Source organism: Eleutherodactylus coqui, chromosome 11 (genome assembly GCF_035609145.1).
Source record: "Eleutherodactylus coqui strain aEleCoq1 chromosome 11, aEleCoq1.hap1, whole genome shotgun sequence".
NCBI classification, from domain to species: Eukaryota; Metazoa; Chordata; class Amphibia; order Anura; family Eleutherodactylidae; genus Eleutherodactylus; species Eleutherodactylus coqui.
In genome coordinates this window covers 24,968,157-24,989,853 of record NC_089847.1, presented here as the reverse complement: position 1 = coordinate 24,989,853, position 21,697 = coordinate 24,968,157, and the positions used below count along the sequence as shown (strand labels likewise).

General features: G+C 43.1%; 1 protein-coding gene across 3 annotated transcripts in view; it reads right to left on the bottom strand.

Moving 5' to 3' along the window:
• Nucleotides 1-5,079: 5,079 nt before the first annotated feature.
• ANKRD11 (ankyrin repeat domain containing 11) overlaps nucleotides 5,080-21,697 on the bottom strand; it is a 187,086-nt gene continuing 170,468 nt past the window's right edge. For 2 of the 3 annotated variants that reach the window (XM_066582959.1, XM_066582961.1), the window contains 5 exons: nucleotides 14,335-21,188; nucleotides 12,109-12,207; nucleotides 11,842-11,985; nucleotides 11,572-11,664; nucleotides 5,080-9,707 (listed from right to left, as the gene is read on the bottom strand). In XM_066582959.1, the coding sequence (XP_066439056.1) occupies nucleotides 9,522-9,707; nucleotides 11,572-11,664; nucleotides 11,842-11,985; nucleotides 12,109-12,207; nucleotides 14,335-21,188 (7,376 nt within the window). In that variant the 3' untranslated portion in view covers nucleotides 5,080-9,521. The remainder of the gene's footprint in view (nucleotides 9,708-11,571; nucleotides 11,665-11,841; nucleotides 11,986-12,108; nucleotides 12,208-14,334; nucleotides 21,189-21,697) is intronic. The other variant, XM_066582962.1, reaches the window with a different exon arrangement.

The following is a 21,697-nucleotide window of genomic DNA, read 5'->3' as shown; positions in this document are numbered from 1 at the left end:
TGGCTGAATTTAGCCATTTTCAATTGTGCATCAAATCCGCATGTTGGACAAACACGTTTTGGTGCAACATTTTCGGTAAACTTTCATCCACAATGCTGCTTCTGGATTTTCCGCATGAAATACCGCTGCAGGAAATATGCAGCACTTATGCCCCCTATGGATGGACCTTAGACAATGTAAGCGTATAGTATGGGGACAGGTCAGCTTTCAGATTAAAAAAACAGAAGCATAAAAAAACTCCCAAAATATATTGGCATTTGGATAAAAGGAGTGATGAAAGTACTGCGGACACAGCTAAGGAGTCCAGTGTATTCATGGGGAGAGCGGTCTCACCAGCATCGTCCTCACAGTGATGGACAGACTAGTATGCCTGCAGATAAAAAGCTGCCAGCAGGTGGAGCACTCCTCATGAATACCATACAATGGACGTGCCGAGTGTATTCTTACATGCCTCCAAACCAGGGCTATTGCACAGAGTGGCCCTATGCGATACTTCCTTTACATAGAGCAGCATAGTTGCATGACAGATTCATTTTAAAGTGACCCTCCGGGTCTGGACAAACAGGCGGCCGCCCCACTTCTCTGACTACCTGATGCACTGTGCGTTAGTATTAATTGGTACATCCCGATATGACGGGCCAACACTGCTCATGTGGACAGCGCTGGGCAAACTAATGCCATCTTTGTTTGTCCAGGCCTGAAGAGTTGCTTCAAGGGTGCATTTACCCGCATGATTTCTATGTATTGTGCGATGCACAGAAATGATGCGGCAAAATAACCCATTTTAATAAGTGCATTTACATGTATGATTTTTCACTTGCAGCGCTGCGAGAGAAAAATTGCAGCATACTCTGTTTTTTGGCGATTCTGTTTAAGAATCGCCCATTCTTCCCTATGGGAGCAGAAAAAAAAAAAAAAGAAATAGGGAACGGGTAATTTTCACAGGTGTGAAAACACACAAAAAAAGCAATGCAAGTGCAATGCAATTTTCTTGCAAAACGCATCGCACTGGCATAAAAATTGTGGGTTTGCAAATGCAATATCGGTCCGTGTTTCTCTGACAGATCCTGCACTCGTGTAAATACACCCTAAAGGCCATTATGTTGTGCAGAGTTCAGGGATACAAGTTTTAGGCTCGTTCACATTAGGGTTTAATCTGTTTTGGCTTTCCCTCTGGTCTGTTTTTGAGCAAAGACAATTAAAAGGGTTCCTTTTTGCCACCACCGATTTCCAAAAACAGAAGATAGACAAAGCCAAAATGGTGATTAACCCTTTGCAATCCAATTTTGGATTCAGAGTTTCCAAGGGAACTTTCTCTTTCTGCCGCCATTATACAATGGCGCCATCTGCTGGCTAGAGCCAGTACTGCGGTATATGACATACTGGAGAGGTCCCCGACAACTGAGCAGCCAGTAATCTACAGTAAGAATACCCTGCCAGACGTCTTTTGACATTGGAGCTGTACAGCCTTTAATCAGAATGTCTTTAGACGTCAGATAGTGGATTGGAAAGGGTTAAACTATATAATGTGAATGGACAAGATACATTTTTCTGTAGTTCTTTTTTCGTGCCTGTCAGAATGAGCAATAAGCAGACATTTCGGTGGACGCCGTTCGGACAGACAGGATAACAGGAAGGGCATTTTATTACCGCATAGGTTTTCCGATTGCCACCTTTCTAAACAGCTGGTATGATTACTAGCAGATTGGGCATTACAAAGGGCACCTCGAGGCCCGCACTCCATTGTGTCGCTGCCATATTGGAGCAGCTTTGCAAAAGATCACAATCATACAGAGAAATTTTTTAGTTTTCAATAATGTAGACCGCCACAAATCTTTATCCGGCTAACAGACTAAAATGTGACCCTTTCCTGCACTACTTGGATAGGATCTTTGATCACATCATAAGCCAAATGCTCATCATCCAATTTCTTGAAGGGGTTTTAATGTCTGAAGAAGGGTGGGATGAGGGTCGTAACATTGTTGAAAGCCTTCTCCTGCAGCTCATGTGTAATCAGGAGGTCTTGGTCACGTAATGTCACACGGCTTGGTACTCCTAAAAGCTGTAGACCAGTTGGATGTTTGTCCATAACCTCCTATGGCAGCAATTCTATGACAAGGCCCCTTGGGTGTGGGGTCGCTATGTTCACACCACCAGAGATCTGGTACAAACATTGCTCATTTAAAAAGAAAAAGGCACTTTTTGAAGGTTCTTTACATGTTACAGGAGATTTTGAAAGAGCACACAAGAAATGGGAAAAAAACAAACCTTTACTACTTGGAACAAAGAGACCCTTAGGAGTTGGATAACCTCTGTAGCTGGTGGGATGTGCTGGGCGTCCACTGAATCAGCTGATGGACGACTACTGTGGCCATTAGCAGAGAATCATCACGCTTTTCTAGGACTTGCTGCTTAGTCAACCCCTTCTCTTCCTCCATTTGCTCAGCATACCCTAAGGCCTAATGTACACGGGTGGACCTGATGAGCAGGATCTACACCGAAGATCCACAAATCAAGCCGCCCATGAAATAAGGCATGCAGATTTGATTTGTGGACCTTTCGGCCCAGAAAAAAAAAAAATTACCAAAAAAAATAAATAAATCACAGCATGCTCCATTTCAGTGCGGATCCCACACGGACGGCTTCAGTTTAAGTCAATGGAAGCCGTCCGATCTGTTGCCTGTCCGTAATTGAACGCACCAGCCGCCACTTCCACAGGGAAGAAAATGAAGACCCGAACAAGTAAGTAGACAACCAGCAGGGTCCTCGGCCATTGGCAGAGTTGGATTCCACTGCGGGGTCCCACATGCAGAATCCAATCCGCCCATGGACATGAGGCCCAAAGGGGCATATGGTAACCAAGCCTGCCCTTCAGGAGGTTTTGAACCATTATAACCTGGATAAATACCTTTCATGACCAGACGGACTGCAGGGCATAACAGGCCATGACAGTGAAGTAAGGTTTTCATCAGGTTTTCTCTGAATAGACTGATGAAGCACAGAGCTGCAGGTACCCGTCTGCCCTGGTTTCATTAAACCAGCTGAATCCCACAGCAGAATCCGTGCGTGCCCACAGAAATAGACATTAGGCAGCTTCTCACCACTCCGGATCCAGGGCAGATCTCCTTTCCTCAGCACGGTGGGTGCGTTCTGGTACGCTGGCCGCGTGCCCAATGCATGCGCAGTGTCTTTTTTTAAAAAAATTCCCTGCTTTCCCACGGATTCGTGGCACATCCACAGTGACAGCTGCAGGTGCGCCATAGATGGGACAGCTTCCATTGACTTCAATGGAAACAGTCTGTGTGGGATCAGCAGGAAAATAGAGCATGCTGCGATTTCTTCCTACATGTGCGACCCTGCTATGCGTGCGCCCATGTATCCCTCTGGGCGGCTGGATTTGCGGATCTCCCACGCAGTTGCCACAAATCAAATCCACCCTTGTGAGCCAGGCCCAAAGAGGATGTGTCATCAGAACAAAAAAAAGACTAATACAATTATATAAGTAAGTTTTTATGTTAAACATGCCAGAGTTTTCACTTCTTATAAAGCTGGTATAACTTAGCGTTTAACATCAGTCAGTGTTCCATAATCTCACTGCTCTTCCAGTAAAGAACCTCCTTATGCGTTGGTATAAAAAAATGATGCAAAAAAAAAAAAAAAAAGAAAAAAAGAAAGAGCATCAAGAAATTAAATATTGCATGTAGAATTTCTGCCATTTTTCTGGACAGAAAAAAAAAAAAAGAAAAAATGCTTTTTCAGTTTACACTACATAGAAACCCATCAGTTTTGCCAGATTAAGGCCTTCTGTCCACAGGCGATATTTCATTGAGTTATCTGTGGCAATAATCCGCCCACAGGTAATGCATGAAATGCTTTCCATAGGATAACTATGGAAAGCGCAGCCAGATGTACACTAGCGGAAATCTGCCGCGATTGTGTTCTCCCGCCACCCGTGGACAGGCGGCATTAAAAGGTGTTAGCCAGGGACTGTAAAAGTCACCCAAGTAGTGGACTCGGAACAGGCACTTCCAGCTGAGTGCCGACCAGCGGCCATGTGGTATTGCAGCCCCCGTCTATCATGCCTAATACATAGAGAATAGGGTTAGCTTAGTTACAGCGCGCCGACAGCCAGCCCCACGCCAATATCACCGACAGAGGTTCATACCATGTGACCGCTCATCGGAGCTAGAAGTAGATGTTCTGACGCCACTATTCCCAAATTTCTACAGTCTCTGGATAACCCCCTTTAATTTTGTCAGGACAAGTGAGAAAAATTGCTTGTAAAAGCAGAATGAGGCTAATAAACCAAAATGCACATAAAAAGCAGCTCCACTATGAGGATGTACAGGGTGGGCCACAGAAAAGCAGCCCGTTTCCAAACCCAGCACTACATTCTTTAGAGGAGGCGTACATAGTCCTTTAATTTTACCTCCGCAGTATAAGAAATTAAAGCTGCGCTGTGATTGCTTGCTATGGGCAATGGTGAATAGTTATTGTGGAAGGCTAGGCGCGAAGTGCAACAATTAAGGAACCGCAAGAGTCTTTCACCAAGTACCACCCAGGTATAAAACCACATGCTAAAACACTATTAAAAAATGGCGCCAAACCGGGTCTGCTGCAAACATGAAGAAGCAGAGGCTTCAGTCAGTCTGGATGTCCATGACATTGAACAGCAAATAGCCTTTAAAAATCAACTCTGAGGCTGTCCCTGCCAGTTGAAGAAATTTAACAGGAAGTGTATGGCAACAATCTGCATGAACTCAAAGAAAACATCTCGAACACTATCTGCAGCATCACTGTTGAAGAGCTGCGGGCAGTAACAGCCAACATGTTGTGACTTGCCCAAAGGTGCATAGAAGTGAATGGGGACAACTTTCAGCATCTGTTGTAACATATGGATAAATGAATAAAGCTTTGGAAAAATAAAACAAAAAACAATCCCCTTGCTCATTCTTCCTGCCCCAGTATTGCCAGAGGCGGGCTACTTTTCTGCGGCCCACCCTGTATGTGCAGACTAGGACACCACATGAGCTCATCTACAAACCACGATTCTTCCAATGATGAATAAAACACAGAGACTTGGATTTTTTTTGTTTAATTTATTTATGAACAATATCTCTGAGGGACAAGAGCATTTCTGGCCTTCGTTCTGTACATGCAATTTGTAGAAAATAACATTTTTCTTTTTTTTTTCTATTTTTATTTTTTTTTAACTGTGTTGTATTCTGCAGGAAGTTGTATACAGCTGAATGATTGAACCGCAAAAAAAGGGCAGCGCAGTGCAAAGGCAGCACCAGCACTGCCAAAACAATATGTACACAAACAAGTGGAAAATAAAAAGAATAAAAAAATTACATTGTTACATTTACCAAGAACGCTATCTGGCTGCTGTATCAATCCACACACTGTACGGAAGTGAATTGTAACAAAGGGTGTGGAGCGACCTGCTAGCTCGATATTTACACATATGTACAATGTCTCGTAGAACCATTACATGAGGGAAATTTACAATCTGCTGAGACATGAAATCAACATTACCACAGGTGAGAAGAATAAATAATAGTTGCTACTTTTGTTTTGTTTTTAACCTTTTTTGATTGCGGAAAGACTCGTGCCCTGGAATTGGAAAGGGTTAATCTGAAAAGGAAAAAAAATCATCATCCTATTTCCAACAATAGACATTCAATATAAAAAACCCCAAACAGCGAACATTTAATAAAATGTTAAAACTTGGTAAATTAAAAAAAAAAACAAAAAAAACCCGTGGAGATTGGAAAGACGAGGGCAGCAAAGAGGCTCCCAGCTCAATTCTAAGCCCACTATAGCGGTCTGTCACCTACCTACATACCTGGTGTGCGGAGTACTGATTCCTCTTAGGAACCCGTTAGAAGCTTATGTTGCTGCAGTCAATAGGTTTTCCATGTAAAGTCAAATATATATGGTAGAAGACTAAAACCCCGTAAACCTCTCCGATCTGCAGCAATCACCGAAGACCTGTCAGATCTGACAGACTGGTTGCTACGGATGGATCGCCTAGCAACACTTCTGAAAACATGCAGTTGTTAGCAATATATCTCCATATAACTAGATTGAATTGATTACTCAGCTGTTCAGCCCTAATCTGGTTTGTCACTGCAATGACCGTACAGGTAAGTCCATGTCACCGCACCCCATCCAAAGAGGCTGGCAGAAGTCAATAATGGTGGTCAGGATCTTCTCTGTTAACATGCATGGAGGACGTGTACGAGTCCCCACACATACTGAACCCCGCAGGGTGCCTGGCGTTAGATTGTAGAGAGATCCAGCGCATTGTTTGTTACCAAAGATCTGCCCAGAGGTGTTACCCTGCCAAAAAGGCCCTTTCAGGGCACATTGAAACAATTTTCACACGGCCGAAAAAATTGTGCGAGATTTGTGCGTTGCGAGACGCATAATTCTCGCACAAATATGAACCCCATTCTTTTTAGTAATGGGTTCATACACAAGAGCACTTATTTTCTCGCATAGCACCATAATGCAATGCCATGTGGGAAAAAAAGGGCGGTATATGTCTTATCTTGTTGCAAAAAACGCCCATTGTTTTCAATGCAGCAGCGCCGGCCCCATTGAAAACGATGGGAGAACTCTGCGATCCTCTGCTGCGGAGGGCTGTGGCAGCCACGGCGGGAGATTCCCTGCATCCCTGTGGATGCGAGGCTGCTTTCCATGGATTGCAAAGCTGTGATATCGCCCTCGCCCGTGTGAAACTAGCCTCATTCGCTGCAGATTGTATTGTGGATCTGCAGCAGGTTTCACCTGTTCAATTTGAATTCAGTTGAAAGGATGAAATCAGCTGCAGATCTGCACCAAAATCCGCAGCAAATCGGCTAATTGTGAATGCACCCTCAATCCGGATTAGGTTTAATGATTCTCATCTATTTTTTTCTAGAGTTGAAGATAGAACATAACATAGTAAAGCCCAAATAACTCGTCGTCTTAGACTACAACTGATTGTAACTAGTTTGTCCAAATAGTTTTGTAGTATGCAATAAATGTAATCTTTGTGTGTAATTGCTCCCCCTGCTGGCGACACTAGTCATACTACCCCTTATAGAAGAATTCCATTAACGGGTCTAAAACTTTCTCTTTAATAAAAAAAAAAAAATGTTTATGAGGGGCTCTAATGCTCCCAGCATATAATGGTTACTGACCCTGCAGCCTTTTGGGAGATTTAGATCTACTTTCTCATTACAGACCGTAGAGATTAAAAAAGAAAGTGTGCGTATACACCGTATAGGGAAATCTGTATACTGGAAAATTAACTCTTGCAGCCTATACCAAATCTCATACACCAACAAAAGCTGCAAATGAAACATTTACGTGGGTCTACGTGCTACCAACTATGAGAAGGGAGGCGTAAACACAGATATCCCAAAGCTTCAGCGTGCCTACTGATACCAGCTCAGACAGCAGGAAATCCCTGGACAGCCGTGTTTAATCCAACTTTCAGGTGGTAGTCATTGGGCATGCAAGGCGAACATCACGACCTGCCAAGCTGGAGGAAGCCTCAGGGCAAGTAAAAAAAAAAAACGAAAAAAAACCGTAAAAGGTGAGAAGAAACAGCTGAATGATCCATAAATCACTTTACTGTTTGCACAAATAGCCCAGACGGACAGTAAACCGCAGCCGATTACTAGGGAGATGTAGACGTGACACTAAGCCATCGTCTACCATGCATATAACACCTTAGCTCCTCAGGATCTGCATTCTTGCAGTGATGATCTTAAGGAGGCCGCCATCTCCTGGCTAAGGGGGCAGGTACAACTCCAAACATGATCTGACTACTTATCACATAAGGTTGTATGTCAAAAGGTCTAATGCTGGGGCCAGTGGATCTCGACGGCTGAACCAAGAGCAAATCGTGTGCGGCCGCTTTGGTCTCTACCCAAAAGCACTTCAACAGCCTTAGCACTTTGCTGGTTCATATGCAGTAATAGTCAGTGCCTTAACAGCGACTACACCGTAACGCTGTGTCAGCGACACTTCTAGAAAGCTCCATTTGGACTAAATGTACATTCACAACAGATCACTAAAATGTGCTGAAAGCAGACCTGACAACTCATACAAACCAGCTGCAGCTCAGCAGATACAACAGCTAAGGAGTACCAAGAGAATAGAAAAATAAACCCAAAAGACCGAAAAGCTTTACATCCGAGCATCGTGAAGGAATGGTGTATTCGAGTCCCTTTTTGAAGAACAATGTCTATACCGCCGCCAAGGGTGCGAGGACTAAATCTGCCAGGCGTGAACAAAATCTAAAAAAAAAAAAATCACATATGGAAAAAAAACGTAAAAACTTAGCAAAATACTGAACAGAACTTTATTTTTGGCCCATCTGTCGCCCAAACACTCCTGGAATCCGTCTCTTCAGAGAAGTGCTGCCTGGGGTGAACTATATTACAAAGTTTTTTGTTTGTTTTTTTTAAAGTCATTTATTTCTTTACACAAAACTGAAAGTGATGTTACAGTACATAAGTTATTTACAACTGTGCAGTAATGTGTTTGCAAAATAATTTATCTAGAAGGCAGCAAAGTACATAGGGTAATGTGTATAAAAACTGTACATAATTTACCAGATACTTTTTTTTTTGTCTTTTCATACATATAGGAGTATTGGCTCTGTAGTGTTTCAAGTTAAGTTCTCCAACAAGAGAAACAAAATGCCCAACGTTAAAAGATGTTATAACAAGGATGGGGGAGGGGGAGGGGGAAGTGACACAAACTGAACGTTAGTCGACTCTTAAAATCAATGCTTGATACGTTTTGGACTCAAGCGTAAAAAGGGGGCTAAAGTGTTGGAATCCTAAACCGGTATGAACCACATGCAGAATCTGCAAGAAGCATACGGCGCAGGAGAAAAACTGAAAATTAAAAGGAACGACGGACCATCCCTGCTTAGCATCGGAGGCCCGGCAATTTGAAGGCTGACATGAGGTAGTCAGCGGCTGAAGGCGATTTCTTTCTTGTCGCACCGACAAGATGGAACAAAAGTAAAAAGGGATCGTCAAATGAAAATCTGTTCTTTAAGAGTTCGTGAACAGCCAGATCAACATCTGAAAAGAAAAATAAAATAACCATGGTGAACAGTTGCACCTTTCTCCACGGGTTTCTCGGCGATGTCTCTGAAGCACAAAGGAGCAGATTTGCAGCTGTGTGTATAACGGCAAACACACGTGGTATCCTTGATCCCTTGCTCCCCCTCCCCGTCACTCCGCCTGTGCATGCTCCTTCCACAGTAGCTCGCTCTGCCTGCTACCGGGATGGAGTGGTGGGTTTAAGCTGTGAAGAAAGTGCAATTCCTCTAAGGGTGGGGTGAGGGGGTTTCCGTATTAGTTTTATCAAAATGCTTCCTCCTCTTTTAAGCAGCGGATTCATCAGCAAGCAAAAAGATGCAAGTGAAGTCTGAGCTCTTCTCAGCCAAGGGGGCCGGCCCTTGCCAGTTTTGAGTTAAGAAAATAAAACAACCTCAGGAGTCCGCCTTGTCATGCTGGCAAGAGCACAAAGTCATCGTTAACGTCCACCATTGGCACATAGAAAGAGGGAACTTCGTTGACGCACAGGGACTTGTGGCTAGATGGGTCCAACTCCTGCATCTTTAACTGCCATTCCATCCTCTGTACTGCATTCAAGGCTGCTGCTTCATGCTGCTGTCTCATCAATACACACGTCTGCAAGGAGAGACGGCAAAACTTAACTGACCAAAGTTACATTAAAAAACTGCAACACTGACATCTTCAAAATGCATCTGCTTCAGCTACATATTAACAGCCACACACTTAATGGGGTTATCTGGTTCTTTAAAACTTGACGGCCTATCCTTAAGCCCCATCTACATGCAACGATTATAGTTTAAATGGCTGAACGACTGAACGAAGGGATGACCTTTTTTGCATAAAATTACACATACAGAAAATGGTTTGAAATATTCTTTATTTCTCTCATTAGCTAAAGTACACTTTAGTAGAAGTAGAACTAGTTTGCTCAGGTGGACGTGTGTTTATGCGAGGGATGATCTGGCCAGCAGGATTCCATTGTCTTCTCCTGGCATGAAGAAACAATGTACTCATTGTGTATGCAAGGCAAACAGGAGTACATCGTTTACTCCCCTCAAGTCATCAAGCCACTCAAAAAACGATTTCCATTCAAAGGGAAGAAATTCTGAATTGCCTGACGACTATTTTTATGCCAGATAAAAACCACAGCTAAAACATCAAGTGAACAAAGTGTTTACATGTAAAGATTATCACTCACTTTTGGCTGTTTGAATGAATTTTGAGCGATGATCGTTTGAGCGATAGGCTTTTAGGTAGGCTATCAAATACTAGATAAGAGGGGGTTTGACTCAGCACCATCAGGCCTTGAGGTCACCTTCATTGTTTACCAGGCACAAATTCACACTCTAAAAATGGTTGTACGAAGATTGCAAGTTATTCCCTATCCACAGTATAAGGGATAACTTACTGATCGGTGGGGGATCTCAACACAGACCCCAGGCGATTTCAAGAATAGGGTCCAGTGTCCACCTCTGCCTGTCATTGCAGGAGTCGCTTCTACCCCCGCAGTGACATCAGAATGAATTGTGTGATTGTTCCCAGTAAGAGAAACCAAGTAATCTTGTAGATGTGATACATTTAATGGCTTACAAAAATACATGCTGTTATTGTGAGCTTTCGACCCTACTCAGGGGGGCTTCTTCAGAATAAATGGATTGCTGGCTGAGCATGTGCGGTCGGCGCTCCATTCATTTCAATGAGGCTGAGGGAAATACCCGAGCGCTTGTTGCTCAGCTATCTCCGCAGTCCCACTGAAAGCGAATGGAGCAACAGCATGCTTGAGCGACCAGCACTCCATTCAGTCTCCCCCTCACTGCAGGGAGTGCACTAAACCCGCAGTGAGAAGGAGGAACGTGGGATCCCTGATGAAAAATAGCTGTTGGGTCGAATAAACATTCAGCTGACAGCTACAGAAGGACAGTGTAGAAAAGGTTTTGCACGTTCATTGTAACCACAGACAAAGCAGTTTTCGGTTTTGCGCTGCAGCACACATACACTGTGAACATAACCTTATGTTGTTGTGTCTGGTCCATATGCAGACATCAAGCTTCCCTATGCAATCACCGTGGCAGAGAACAGATATCAAATCTGACTTCCGTGACCCTGTAGATGAATATGCAAGCTTTTCCACGGGAGCGATTGAAGGCCTGCGCACAAGGTCATCGTTGGGACGGTTAAATTGGATTCTGGGTAATGAGAAAGTCTCATTATTGAATGCAACTAGAAGATCAAACTGACCAATTCCAATTGCCTCAGTGACCTGCTCCAGTAATAGAATCTAAATTGCGAGCAGCTTGCAGTCTCAGAATTGTTGCCCGTGCAGGAAGGTGCCTTTTGTAAGGCCGATATCTACCAATAATAATCTGAAGCATACAATATGCGCCTAGTGTTTAAGACGACAGTCCTCAAAACAGGCTGTGTGTATGAGGAAGGGGGTTAGCCCCTTACATGTCGGATTTGGCCAATTGTTTCCCCTCACCTTCATCCTATCGTATTTATCATCGACATCTTGTAGCCAGGACAGGAACTGGCGAGCGTTGAATCGATCTCTGACGGACTTGTTTTCATCTCCCTACAGAGCAGAAAAAGTTACAAAAACTCTCATAACTTGTCTGAATTACTAAAGTACAGCATGTAATACCGTAATGAGCCACTTGTCACTGAACGGATGCACACAGTGCAATGACCTTCGGAGAACCGCTGCACATATTTACCAGATGCAGAAAGGGAGAAGGACTAAAGTGCTGACCTGATTTTCCAGAGGCATGTTATACACCTCCGAGTCCAGTAACATGGTGCAAGCGCTGAAAGGCACAGCCTGATTTGCAATCGTCCTGGCTGCTCTGCAATGAACTCTGAGGTTCTCCTGTTCACAGGACACTATGAGTTTCTCCTATGAAACCAAATGATAGAAAAAGTATATAAAATCCATAAACTGGATATAAGTCCTCACTTTTACATGCCCTAAAAAAGTATTTTAGACCACAACAGAATGCTAAAAGGCGTATACACCTACTCTTTCAATGCTGTGTTGTAGACGGAGCTTCCCTCGAACGGCTTCCTGCTGCCTGAACAGTTCTTTAAGTGGCTCCGACAACGATGGAGGTGGTGCAATCTGAAGACAGAAGTTAATAATTTAATGACAATTTCATGAATCACATGATGCGAATACGACTCAATGAAGGAGACCCATTTAGTGGAGGCAATGCAAACACATTGTGTAAGCAGAAAGCAAGTAAAACCTTTGGTAAATGTTTCCCAGCACCTCCTGTTGGGATCGGAATCCATTCTCGGTGATGGATACACATCATACAGCACCGTCCTTGGAGCGAATCAAATAAGACCCCAATATACATTTATATACCACACAGCCCTGTGTTATCCATCATATGATAGTACATTTTACAATGCACTATTTGAACAATTATACCATAGAATATTCCTTAAAAAGGGGTTGTCCCACCAGTAAAGCTCGGCAGTCCCAATGAGATACATGGAGCAGTCGTAAACACGCATGACCGCCGCTCCACCCAGGATCCTTTGGGATCCCTGATTATTTTTTTTTAACTAATGGGAATCCTAGCTGTCAGTTCTCCACCAGATAGTTACCCCCTGTCCACAGAATAATCCATTCCAAATAATCTGGATTAAAATGTCCTTGTGGTTTTGTTTCCACAGTTCTTACGAAGGCCGAGGTACCATATTTTCCTGTGTATAAGACGCAGTTTTTTGCCTTTTTTGGGTTTAAAAAGTCAACCTGCGTTTTATACACAGGGAGTTAGCGCTGCGTCAGCCAATGAAAGCCGTACTGGATTAACCAATCACAGCCATTTAATGATGTCAGAGCATTAGCTTGCTGGAGGCAGGGTATTCAAGCCCTGCTTCTAGGAAGAACTTCTGTCAGCATGAAGGACACGGAAGCCTGCAGCAGCGGCATCGCCAGTGACCCGAACGCTGGCTGCTAGGTATTTTATTTTATTTTTTTACATGTAGCCTATCTAGGACTTTTTGTTTAAAATTTTTATGTATTTATTTTACCAGGGACCTACAGTGGTCATAGAACAGTATAATGGCCGCCTGCAGACGGCCGGGTCGGATCCTGCTGCAAGAATTCTCGCAGCGGGACCCGACCCGAGCCCCTACAGGGGCCAGTGCGGCGCTCACCTCTCCCGCGGCTCCGACTCTCTGATGTGCCAGCTAGCCAGCGCATGCGCGGAGCGGGCGGCCCAGGGGTGACATTTCTGCGAGACCCGCACAGAAATAGAGCATGCCGCGACAAATGCACGCGAACAAATCACGGCTGTCTGCATAGGATTGCGTATTGTAATGCAATCCTATGCAGGCGGGCGGGGGAAATCCCGCTGCAGAATTTCGCCCGTGTGCAGGGGGCCTATGTATGGTTTTAGCATTAAAATCTTTTTTTTAATTAATTTTGGGTGGGAAAGTAGGGTGTGCGTCTTATACAAAAACCTGATACATTCAGTGGGTTAGTGATAGTCCGTAACACCTGAAGATTCAAGTCTGTATAGGAGCTGTGCACTCAAAAACAGTACATTAACTAAGTCGTCGCAAAGTTATGTTGCTTTTTCTGATTATAACAAAATAAGATTTCTGTCTATAACCTTAAAGGGCCATTGACGAAAACACAAATTTTCCATCCCTGCCTGCCTCGTCTGATTGCCACTGTGGTGGTCTCTGTGTATTTTAGCCACTTTCCTGCAGTGCAGCCCCCTGTCTGATGCTCATCAGGCATCAACGTGAGAGTGAGAGATTTTAGTTTCACCATCACATTATCCCATGATGCATCTGCACAGCTACACCAGTAACTATACCAATTTTTTTCCCTACAGGGTGGCAGTTTAATTCATCTAAACAAGCTACAGACTAAGTATACAGTTATAAAGATGAGCTGTGATCTCCTCTATTATAACTGTGTAATCATCATCAGTAACTGCAACATGAATGATTGTACGCCCCACGCAGGCAATTCCTGTGTTAGATCCATGTAATAGCATGACCGAGAAACTGACTTAATTTGAGAACACATAACTAAGAAAATCTGAGCTGGTCAGAATTGAAGTCACATGACCATCTGAGAAAAATGGCTGGGGGTTTCAGGTGGAGAGAACGAACTAACCAAGGTAACACTAGCTCACTTATATATACACTAGGGGAATAGCTACATAATAAAAAAATAAACAATCCCCGGAGTGGCCTTTTAAAATTGGTAGCAACGACTCACCACTGGAATGTGAAGCTTGCTGAGTGGTTTGCCATCCAATAAATAGGAGCCGGTATAAGTGACATATTCCGCGTAGCACTGCGGTGCTTGAGGAGTGATGTAGCACAAGATCTTCCTCTTCTCTTCAATCTTTTTCCTAATTTGCAAATATTCAAAGTATGGGTTAGACCGATCGCTGTGATATGGCTCAATGTCATCCAACTTGATGGCATCAACTATGGCAGCCAAAGTCTGTTGTATCATCTCTCGAGTTTGTTGACTGGTGTTGGTAATTATCTGCTGCTGGAGCTGGTTAGGTTTCTGCAGCTTTCTCTTTCGTGGGTGTTGTGTTTGTGGCTCTTCCTCTTCGCTGATTTTACTCTTGCCACGGGTAGTTGGTGTGGTGATTACCGGTTGCTCTTTCTCTGCAGGGGTGGAGTTTTGTTTATTCTGGTTGGCGAGCATCAGAGCCCTGTTACGGGTCATACGTAAAGGTTTCTCCTCCACTCTAGGTGGTTTTGGAACTTCGACTGTCTGTTTTGGAGTCTGTTCTGGAAAATCTACAACTGGGTTGATCTGAGGGGCCTCCTCCGCTTGCACAACTGGTTCACTATCCGCATTTTCTACCGGAGTACTTTCATTCACCTTGGTGTCAACAACCTCAAGGTTCTTTGGCAAGACCTGAGTGCAGGTTTCTGAAGAGTTTAGACTTGCCTGAACTTTAGTCTCGATTTGCTCCAGCTGGACAAATGGAACGGGAAATGATGCCGGGTCAAAGACTGGCTTTGAAGGTGGAGATACTTTTGGAGTTTCTGAAGTAGGTTCTTCAATAGCATCAGCCTTCTCCTCCGGTACTTGAGGTGGTGGGTCAACTATTTCCATAGTACAGGGTGGTTCCTTAGGAGTTGCTGGCTTGGTAAGGTCTACTTCACTGGGATGCATTTCACTAGTTTCATTACCAACAGGAAGACCAGCTGGGCTTTCAACAGCGATGTTTGACTGATCGCAGGCTTCATTCTCATCTTTGACTGGAAGAGGGAGATCTGGTAAAGAAAAGGGCTCAAATTCCAAGTCATCAACTACTGAGGAAAATGGATTAGACCATGGCTCTGTCTCTTCCTGACCATTTGGGTGGATTTCACCAGGTTGTACAAAATTTTCTTTGACAGATGCTAAAGTATCTACAATAGGCTCTGTGTCAACCTGGGGCTCTGCCGTAAGAGTTTGTGGCTTCGGTGGCTGAGTTTTGCAGTTATCAAAGAAAGATGGAAGCTGAGTAGGAGACATGTACGTGCCCTGGTCTTCAGGCTGAGGCAGATCTTCCTCCGCTTCCTCCTCTTTCAATTCCTCAGGAGCTGCTTCAGACATGGGATATGAAACAGGAGAAACTGGGTAAGGAGATTCTGATGAAATGAAAGGAACTGGAGGAGGCAGTGTTTTGTCTGATGGGCAAAAATGTTTAGGAGACTCTGAAAATCTTGGAGGTGACTTTACAAGATCGGATCTCATCGACCAGTTTTCATGTTCCTCTGAATTATTAACCATTAGACTCTGCGGCATAACAGACTCTGAATTACTATTATTTGCTGGACTCACCCAACCTAAATTTTGTTCGGAAATGGGCGAATCAAAAGCATTTTCCTCAATTGGAGGAAGAAAACCAGGATCAGGGGGAGGTGGAATAAAAGCAGGTTCGGGAGGTAGAAAAGAGGAGGATTCTGAATGTGAGGCGTGAAAGCTCGATTCACGAGGCAAGTAAGCATTCTCAGATGGTGGGAAATTGGATGCTGTATGGATGACAAAATTTTGTTCTGATGGTATAAAGGACGGCTCTGAGGGCATAAAATCAGACTCCTGCGATAGAAAAGCGGGTGGTGGAGGAATATAGGCGGGTTCTTGGTGCAAATAATCCGATTCTGGATGTATGAAATCAGGTTCAGAAGTATAGCTGTTATTGTCCGGAATAAAGTTGTTTTCGGTTTCTAAAAAGGCCGGTTCCTGCTGCATGAAGTTAGACTCTCGTGGTGAAAAGCTTTGTTCTTGAGGAAGAATGGATTCCGTAGCTTGTTGTGCTTCTGCAGAATCACATTGTAAGCCAAGGTCTGGCGGAACGGCACTTTCAGTAGAAGGCTCTAGCAAGTCATCTCTTTCTGAAGGAGAGGACTTTGCTTGCACACCAGAGTAGACACGATCAGGAGAAGGAGCAATACTTGCAATGTCTCCAGGTGCAAAAGTCACATCATCAGTCGGGTAGCCTGGTGAGTAATAACCAGGAGACAAACATGGAAACTTCTCTGCAGGCACAAGAGATTGAACTTTATCATCTATCATCACCTGCATGGGTGAACTGAAGCTAGAAGATGCTGGGACACTTTGCTGTCTGAAAAATTTTATCTCAGAAGCTGGAAACTCCTCTTCGGGAACTCTTCTTACATCCACAGAGACGGAACGGCTTCGGTTAATGGAGGAAGATAATTTAGTAGGTGTTTGGTTTGGCGTTTCTGACATTCCAGTAGTTGAATAGCGATCGAAAAAGGTCGGCGAGCATGCATTCATAGACAATGCAGACACTGGCAGAGTATGTTGGCTATCTGAACAGTCAAACAACAGCTCTGGATAGTCCTCAGTGCTACAAGATGGTGTTCTAGGGGTCTGCATGACCTCTTCATAGCTTGGGCATGAGATTACAGATGTTGGCGTTGGGACACCGGTTGGCCTATTCTGATCTGGTCTTGGTGAAGCTGTGAGTACTTCCTTAATCTGAGGACCATTGAGCCAGTCTTTAGAGTCATTCCCAATGACTGCTTGAGTTTTATTTTCAGGGACTGGTATAATCAAAGGGGGCAAATCTTTACCCTTCTTTTCTTTTTGAAAGGGGTCAGATGTCAAAGAGGTTTTCTTAGTATTCAAATCCAAACTCCGCTTGCGTAATTCTTCAGCTTTTTTCTCTTTCAACTTCGGATCCCCAGATCGATGTCTCATCTTTTCCATTTGTTTCATTCTTTCCTTATGCTTTTTGTGCCTCTCCTCTATTTCAAGATCTTTTTGGCTAAGCATCCTTTCAAAGCTGGTCATCATAAGGTCTCCATCGCCCAAAAGTTTTTCCCTCGGTCTGCTGTCTTTCTTGTTGACCTCTTTCATCAGTATTTTCTCATTTCCGTTACTGATTTTGACATTGTCCGTTTTGTCTTTCTCGGTGTTCTCTTTCGATCTGTCTTTCAGTCTGTTTTCACTAAATTTTCCCAAGTCGTCTTTAGATTTCTCTTTTGAGTTTACTTGGGGAGTATCTTTGTCTCTAGAGTTTTTTAACTCGTCCCTGTGATGCTTAAAGAAAGCCTCCAAATGTTTGTCTCTGTGCTTTTCATCTTTACTCTTCTCGCGATGCTTATCTTTCTTTTTCTTCTCTTTTATAGCCGGTGTGCTCACGCTGTAAACTTTGTCCTTTTCGGACTTCTTTATAAGATCTCTCTCAGAATCGTGTCTCTCCTTTTCTGATGTAAACAGGTAATCCACACTTCTGTCCAGTTCCTCTTCAGTCTCGGTCTTAACACTGAATACCGGAAGAGTCTCGGCATCTGCCGCGGGAGTCTCTTTCTCATACTGCAGAGACTCCCGCCTGCTGTAAACCTCCTTGGCATCATCCATTTTCTCAGATTTTTTATCAGACTTGTCTTTCCGCACCTTATCTTTCTCATGGCTTTTCTTTGAGGATGACGAAGAGTGTCTATTTCTCTCTTTCTCTTTTAGCTTCTCTGCTAAGCAAGGCACGGACACAGAATCCTTGTACTTTTCCTCCACAGTATCTATGTTGGTTAATCCAGCGGTCTCAAACACGTTACTTGGATCTTGACCCCGATCTGTAAAACTGTCTGAAGAGATTTCACTAATCTTATCATTTGAGTCATCATTGAGCGCTTCTTCCTCCAATTTCTCCAGGAGACTTTTTTCAGATTCACTTTTTAAGAACTTCTTCTCCTTAAAATGATCAGACTTCTCTTTGTGTTTAGTTTTGATTTTCTCCTCCGCGGGATGCTTCTTGTCCTTTTTGTCAGTAGGACCTTTAATCTTACAATTCTTGTCTTGGTTGGAATCTAGGGACACCCTATCCTTGCGGTATTTGTCAAGAGAATCCTTGTCCTTTTTGTCTTTGTGTTTTTCTGCGTTCTTCTCTTTTTTCTCTTTCCCAGATTCTCCTTGACCTTTTTCCTTCTTCCGCTCCTTCTGTTCCCGATCTTTTTGCTTCTCCCCAGAATGCTGCTTGTCGCTGGAATACTTCCTGTGTTTCTCAGCCTGAGATGTATCTTTGTCTTGTATGGTTGACTCCCTCTCATGGTAACTATCCATTCTGTGCAAGTCATTGTAGGCTTCGGTGATTTTGAACCCGGGAACAAATCTTTGCTCTTCCTCTTCACTTTCATCCGTAAAAATGTCAGAGATGCTATACCAGTTTTTCCCCCTTGCTTTCTTTTCATCCTTCTTGTCACTAAAATCTTTTTCTAGAACGATGGTTTTATCTTTTTTCTCATTTTTTTGGTCTGAGAAAGCTTTTCTGTCTTTGTGTTTTTCCTTTGACTCTTTCTTATCTCTCAACCCTTTATCGGCATCTTTTTCTTTCTGACTTCTCTCTATAGATTTCTCCGCTTTTTCTCGCTCGGAGTCTTTAGATTTTTCTCGATGCTTTTCAGATTTTGGTTTCTCCTTTTTTTCAGAAGGGTCTCTCTTCTCTTTACCGGAATGATGTCGCTCTCGGGTCTCAGAATTTTTGGGAAAAGATTCTTGTTCGGACTTCTCTTTAAAGAAGGTCTCTGACCCGTAGTCGTTCAGTTCTTCTTTATAGGACTCTTCTTTTACTTTGGAATCTCTTCGATCTTTGTTTGTCAAAGAATCTCTTCTTATAGAGTCGCCATCTTTATCTTTCCGGATTTTTGTGCACTCTAGAGAGTCCCTCCGTTTCTTGTCTTTCTCGGCTGCGTAGGATGGGGTGCCTTTGTGAGATTCTATTTGGTCTTTCTTTTTGTCAGAAGAGTCTCGATCCTTCCTTTTAAGGGCTACCTCCTTCTCTGGTTTATCTCCGTAGTCCCTTTTGTCTTTGCTTTTGGAATCTTTTTCCTTGACTTCTTCCTTAACAGATTCCACTACAAGCTTTGGGATCAGATCGTTTTTGCTCTCCCTAAAATCTGTGAGGGAAGAGTCCCAGCTATCTTCTGCCTTGAAATCAAAAGAAGAATCTGAAGACATCTCAGACATCCATAACCCTTGGTCATCTGAAGTACTATACTTTGCTTCTTCGTTGTCTAAAAAATTACTTTTGTTGTTAAACTCTTCAAAAGGTGCTTCCTCCTTGTGAGATTTTTCCTTCTTTACCTTCTCTTTCTCATTCTTAGAAGACTTCTCGTCTTTTACTTCAGCTTTCTTTTCAGATTTGGAGGATTTATCTTTTACTTTCTTCTTCTTCTCATCTTTGTGTGTTTTAGGTTTGTCTTCTTTGGGGGATTTCTCCTTGACAGGTTTTTCTCGCTCCGTTTTGCTAGACCGATCTCTATCCTCTTTGAAGGTTTTACTCTCTTTAGCCTCTTTTGTCTTCTTCGATGACTTCTCCTCTTTGGCAACTTTGCCCCCCTCGTCTCTAAACGACCAGTCCTTTTCCTCGGATTTTACCTTGGGGAGGGATTTGTCTTCTTTCCTGAGGTGATCATGATCATGTTTTAATACTTTTAATTTTTCTGGAACGTCGACCTCTAGAGTTATAGACTTTTCTGATTTCTGCTTCGAGTCATCATAGTCAATCGAAAAGCTTTTGAGAATCTTTACATCCTGGCTTGTCTGATTTTGAACTTTTTCTTTACTCTTGTGTTTATGTTTCGTTTTGTGTTTTTTCACTACTTTACCTTCTTTGTCTAATTTGGGTATTGCACCTTCAACATGAAGATGGAAAGAGTTCTTTTCATATATGTTATTATGCGTGTTACTTTTCTTTTTGTGCTCGTGCTTCTTTTTAACCTGTTTTAAAGACTCCAAACTGGAATCTTCGGACGAGTAATCGTAATCGCTAGTTAACCGCGTCCTTGTGGAATCTGACAACGAGCTAACATCTGACCAGGTTGGAGAAGAAACAGTTTTCCAATTGTCTGTCCTCCAGTGTTTGGAGTGCTGGTCTGGGATATTAGCATTGTGCTTCTGTGATGCTAAACTCCCTTGAGAAGATGCAGAAGATGCTGATAAAGAGCTAAACAAAGAAGTCTCCTTCAAGGCTAAGGCAGAGTCTTTCACACAGTTCGAATTGTCTAAGGAAAGCATATCGTTCTCCACATCGCTCTCCAAGTTTTCGCTTTCGCTCTCGGAACAAAAAATGTTGTTTTTCTTTACAAACTTCACTTCTTTACTTTTTGTATCTTTCTTCCGCTTCTTTTTTACTTTACTCTTTTCTTTATGCTTGGCCACAGGCTGCTCCCTGGTTTTATTGCTCGGTAAAACAGTGTGAGCAGTCAATACAAGCGTTTCAGTAGCCCCTAAAGAGACGGAATTTTCCTCCTCATCTGACGTGTCAGACAAGATACGGCGAGCAGCTTTCTTTGGTGCAGTCGTGTTTTTAGAATAAGTTTTTACTTCCATTTTTGGAATGGAAATATAACTGTTCGCCTTAGTCTCTTTGCGAAAGTCTTTTTTCAACAGATGCTTGTCATCAACAGGAGGTACGCGATCTTCCTCGTCATCTTCATCGAACTCGTATTCATCCTTCACTGGCGTGCTTTTGGCCGCCTCCTGGTGTTTGCCCTTATGCTTAGAGCCCTTTTCAAACTCCGAGTCCGTGTTATTGCCATCAACCGAGCTGGAAGGTGCAAACGAAGGAGCATCCTCCTCTTCTGAGCTTTCTGCTTTGAGGAGAAAGAGAAAAAACAATGAGAGCCAAGTAAATAGACTGCACAGGAACATACTTTTAAAAATGTAAAAAAAAAAATATATATTATATAACATATCTATATAGATCTATATCTATATAGCCAGCTAATAATTTTTAATACATTTTTTTAATAAAATTGTGTCCAAGAATAATTTTAAGGCCATATTCACACGGTCGAGAAAAATCGCACAAGTTCTGCAAGTTTACATGACGCATAGAACTCGTGACATGTATTAACCCATTGTTTCCAATGGATTTATTCACACTGGCCTTTTTCCTCCGACACAAATGGTGCGAGATGGGGAAAAAAAAAAAAAGCAAGGTCCTATTTTCATTTGATTCATGCATGAGAATAGGATTCGCAATGTGTGGGGGGTCTGTGTGATGCAAGTTGTGCCCGAGATTCTCGGGAGCAACTCTATATCGCCATTATAATTCCGGCCTTAAGCTGCTTTATCCAATGAGATCTATTCATAAGTATTA